Source organism: Bremia lactucae, linkage group LG9 (assembly GCF_004359215.1).
Source record: "Bremia lactucae strain SF5 linkage group LG9, whole genome shotgun sequence".
Lineage (NCBI taxonomy): Eukaryota > Oomycota > Peronosporomycetes > Peronosporales > Peronosporaceae > Bremia > Bremia lactucae.
In genome coordinates, this window is record NC_090618.1 from 1348455 (window position 1) to 1353693 (window position 5239).

At 52.9% G+C, this 5239-nt stretch overlaps 1 protein-coding gene across 1 annotated transcript; it reads right to left on the reverse strand.

The window, feature by feature from the left end:
• Positions 1 to 789: 789 nt before the first annotated feature.
• CCR75_000833 (uncharacterized protein) lies at positions 790 to 1035 on the reverse strand (the record flags this gene model as incomplete). Its single annotated transcript, XM_067958939.1, has 1 exon — positions 790 to 1035. The coding sequence occupies one exon, from the start codon at positions 1033 to 1035 to the stop codon at positions 790 to 792; it is 246 nt and encodes an 81-aa protein (XP_067819584.1).
• Positions 1036 to 5239: the final 4204 nt, after the last annotated feature.

Consider the following 5239-nt stretch of genomic DNA (forward strand, 5'->3'; position numbering starts at 1 on the left):
ATCACGAAAGGACAGCTCTACGCAAGCAGCTTGCACGCACGCAAAATCAGTTGGCACCGGCCCTGCCCATGGGAGCCAGATCAACGACAATCCGGGCGAATCTGGCAGATTTGAAAAACCAACTCGGCGTGAGGTCTGTTGTCACACCGGCGACAGGGAACTGCCTTGCTATGTCGATAGCACAGGCGGTAGCGGATGCTAATCTGGAAGCACCAGACCAGACACTGGAACTAGTAACAGCCAGCATTAAACGCGGTATCAAGTATACGGTACTGTTAGCTCTCGAAGGACAACTCGCTCGCGACCATCGGGTTCATCTTCTGAAGAATGTAGGTCGTGGGTGGCCAGCGATGTCACGCACTGAGTCTGCTTCTCAGGTACGGTGATATCTGGAAGATTACGCGTCCAGTTCCTCGGCTAGAACGGATATATTACCCTCGGACAGATGGGGAACAAGTGACTCGGCAGGTATGGCTGCAAATTCTTTGCAACAAACCATATATGTCATCCAGAGAGCCGAGAGCATGTCACAGGGCTGGAGGTGCTTGAAGTATGTTCCAACCAGTGTCCATAGACACAGTCGCGTGACCGAGACAGCGGAGGAACATATGCTCTCACCTTTGGCGCTTATCGACGAGGTGGTCGCGGCCAAGATTGAGACACCGGAACGCCCTCCGCTCATGCTACACTATCACGACTGCCATTATTCAGCGTTTCTTCACTCGGGTCGTACCTGTCGGCTCCTTGAATTTGAAGCGAAGATGGACCTGGTTGAGTCTACAACACAGTTTACACCAGAGCACTTTGGACGCACACTAATCGCTCCGACGGGGATGACGGACGCCACGCAGACAACAGCACTGATAGCGGTAGCCACCATACTTTGTAAGGCTCCCCTGGATTCGGACTGCAACACACCCGCAGACTGCGACACATGCACGGAACATAGCCAGGAGCTAGTGGTAGTCGAGCACCGGATGGAGCTTCCGGAACTCCCACGCACGCCTCCTCTAGAACCGCGATAAGCTTCGCCATCGGATCACAAACGGGGGGTAAGCACATTACCAGAAAAAGATCAATTGACGGGGGCGATTGTGCCGTATTAGCCCACTACCACAGTCCATAAAAAGGCCGGGTAGGGATAGCACCTCGGCCGATGATCATTGCTGACGCAGACTACGACCGCATCGATCGAGGAGACTGGGCCTCGGCGTGGGAGCTGTTGGAACCGAACTGGCCAAATCTCATGCAGATCCCAATTCCAACCGCAGATAGCTCTACGACGGAGTGGCAACATGCCGCCCGAATCGCACCAGACTATTTATTGTGGCTGTTAAAGAGATTCATGCTACCGGGAGAGCTTCTCCAAATTCTTGACGTGTCAGTCATTGTTCTCTGGATGGCAGAAAGTCGGCAGGCGTGTGTTGAAGCATCATTGCGGCGTTATCGGGCGACATTAATAGATCGTCAAACGCAAGACTGGTTGGACCGCTGGCTCGACAATACGTGGTATCGGGGGCAATCCGTGTCAGCGCCGCTAATGGACAGTTCAGATAATGGAACAACCTGGAAGTTAATAACTATGCTGGAGACGACCTGCTTAGACTATGTGATCCACGCCGTCGTACACGGTTAAGTCACCACTTGCTTTGCGCACTCATCTACGACCATGAAATTGCAGCGCTAGTCGATGGAGTGCCATCCAGTCCAGGAGTGCCGGACAAAATACGAGCACATATGCAGCTTATCCTAACCAACACCAGATATAAAGCGGCCTACTACACAGCAACACAACTAGCGGATTGGGCGGCGATCGAGCGATTTTTCTACGCCGGGCTCGCACGTCCAGAGGGGGAAGAACAAATGCAATACTAAGGGCACTTTACGGGATTTTTTCACGTCAAGCTACTACAGGGCGGACTTACAGAGTGCTGATGCCTATGGGCGTCACGCTGTGCTCAATGTCTTCGAATCGGATTCCAAATTGGGCCATCGCGCACCAAAGCGACGGACGGATCGGAGGCTACTTACTCAAAATGTACGTGGTTTCTCGAAGGAGACACGGAAGCAGTGGATGACCGCCTGGCGCCAAACACCGGCGTGTCGACGACCGCTGGCATGGTGCATACAAGAAATACACGTGGTCACCGAGGAAGAGGCCACAGCTCTACGTCTGGAATGGCGACGGATGTGGGGGAAACAGCTCGACCAACAACGCACGCCGATGTCCTTTTGGAGTGTTGGATCATCGAAGGCTCAAGGGGTGGAAATTCTGCTACCCCCCACAGCGGCGTCTGAGGCAGAGGTGTGGAATGAGGATAAATGGACTTCACGAGCAGTGGGGATACGAGTTCTTGACATTTTTATACTTAATGTCTACGCGCCCAACAAACGCGCGGAGCGCGAAGAATCCTTTCAGGGGCTCTACGGCTGGAACATGCCGTCCGAGAGCACTATTATGCTGGGGGATTTTAATTGTGTCCAAAGTCCGCAGCTGGATAGGTTGGGCCCACGGACCGCTAGCCGTCCGGAGAGTCCAGCACTCAGTTCACTGTTGGAGGGGTCAGCCTTGAGTGATGCTCGACTTCTACGAGATCATGCAGACAATGATGGGTTCGATACAAGCCATTATTTTACGTATTGGACCACCACGACGGCAAGCAGAATCGACCGATTCTATGTTCCTCAAGACTGGGCGCCAGACGTCCTCTGGGTTTCAACGGCTCCGCCACCAAATTACTCGGATCACGAACAAGTGGTGCTTCATCCCCGAGAAAGACAATTAGGACGGAGACCAAAGCAGCGGCAGTCCGTAATCTATCCTATATGGTCGAACAGGCCGGAACGTGTGGTGACGGCCGTCATCACGGAAATGACAAACATGGGGGTGGGCCATGACCCCACTACGCAGTCATGGGATATCCATATTGTTGGGAGTGTTAAATGCATTAAGGTGGTGCGGAAACGGGAAAATCAGTGGAGAAAACGCTACGTGGCGGCGCTACGAAAGCGCAACCGACGGCCTTTTATTACTCGACGGCACAGGATCGCATCCAATATCGAAGAGACGCGGGGGGGACCAACTTGCTCGGCTAGGAGAGAATTTGGAGAGGTCGACTGAGCGGCTATGTTGGTCCTACAATAGAGTTGAAACTGGGAAAGGGATCAACACGTCACTTCCCTGCAGGCCCGTTATGACCCGGCATTTCCGAGATCATTGTCGATAGCTCATTATTTTGTGTCCGAATGGGCGCATGTGCTCAGCAGATATCATCGGACCGCTCCGTTGTCTCTCTTAGCGACGGAGCTGCGGGTATTCGCGACAGTGCCGCCGACGCAAAGACTCACGGCAGCCGGTAATGAGCGGCTGTTACGTCCCTTTACGGAGGCCGAGGTGCTCTCAGCTATCATCAGGCTCAATCGCCATAAATCGGCAAGCCCCGATGGATTGAACAATGATTTCTACAAGGATACGGCGGCACTTATGGTTCCTGCTCTCGTCACCATCAGCAATCCAATACTTGAGGGATCCGAGTTGCCTGCTTCTTTCCTGGAATCCCTTATCATCCCTCTGATGAAAAATGGCGACTTGACGACGCCATGGACTATAGACCAATTGCCTTGCTACAAACTAGCTGCAAAGTATTTGCGAAGGTATTGGCCACCCGATTACAACATTCATTACCCAGGACAATTAGCGATTCGCAGCAAGGTTTGTCCACGGGCGCCAAATGTCGAAATCCGTCATGATGATGATGGCTCAACTTTCGACAGCAGAACGGCGGTGATGTGCCAGCCGAACAGAGCAGATGTATCTTGCTTTTGGACTTTCGAAAGGCATACGATACAGCGGATTGCGATTTTCTGTACGAATCGTTACGCTTATTCGGGTTTGACGAGCAATTTGTGGACCTCATGCGACGCATCCACTCTGGCACGTCCGCCTGCTTTGTGGTGAAACGGAAGCCAGTCCAAGGCACTGCCAGTTACGTCTTGAATTCGGCAGGGGTGTCCGCTTGCACCGCTCCTATTTCTGCTGGTGGTAGAGGTGCTAAGTCTGGCTTTACTGCAGGACACAACACTAAATGGGTTGAGCGTGCCTGGGTTGTCAAGCCACACGCACCTTTTTTCAGCTTTCGTAGACGACTCCACGCTTTTTCTAGCGAATGCAGTGCAAATTCCACACGCTTTAAAAATCGTCAACACGTTTGGCGCACTGGCGGGCTTGCAGGCACAACCGTCCAAAAGCAAGCTCATTTTTCTTAATCGGGCAATTAATGTCGAGCGCTACGAGGGGATAGAAGTCGTGCCACCTGGGGGTACCGCCAGGTACCTGGGCTACGAGATCGGCACCGGAGAACTAGATAACAAGAATTGCGCCCTGCGGATTCAGAAGATTCAACGACGTCTCTTAATGGCAACTCGGGTCGCGACGAGTGTGGAGAACAGAGTTCTCATTCTTAACTCCATCGTCCTTCCCGCCGTCCTGTTCACAGCGAGTATTTTCGACATTCCACTGTGGGCTGAGAAGGAGCTGTACAATCTTGTTGTGGGGACACGCTACTTCTACGATGCAAGGCGCCATAAGGTTAACTCGGGGCTATTGGTAACGCCCAGAAAAGCGGGAGGTATGGGGCTCGCAGATGTGTTGGTAGCAATAAAAACACAACGAACCAATCACGCCATTCTATGGCTAACCCAACGAGCGGACAAGTACTTCGAAGTCTGGCGCTTCTGGGCCTTTCGCGGATTACCCCAGACTACCATCGGGCAGATTACTCCATGTGCGGCGCCGCACCGTCGGCTCCTCGACGTCGCTATATTACTGGGGTGGAATTAGGCCGAGAAATGGGGGGAAGGTTGTCACCAACACCTGATCAGCAACATCGTCTGACTGAGTGGGTTGCAGCACACTACGCGGATTTGCTGAATGGGGCGGTTAGCTGGTGGGATGGCGACGAGTTCGTCATATCCTATCCCACCGTGGTTTCCGATCGACCGATGGGCGTCGATAATATGCCGGAGGAGATCCGGAGCTTCTGGTCCACGTTCAGTTGGTTGGACAATCCTTGGATCCGAGATCAACGCGGCAATATGTTGACCAAATTCGTATATACTCGGACCATGATCTGTACGCTGGACCAATTCGGTCTAGCACGTGCGGGGCCAAAAGAGTATGTTCTTAAGATTTCACGACCGGCTACCCAATCCAGGCCTCACTCAACAGCGAAATTACGGC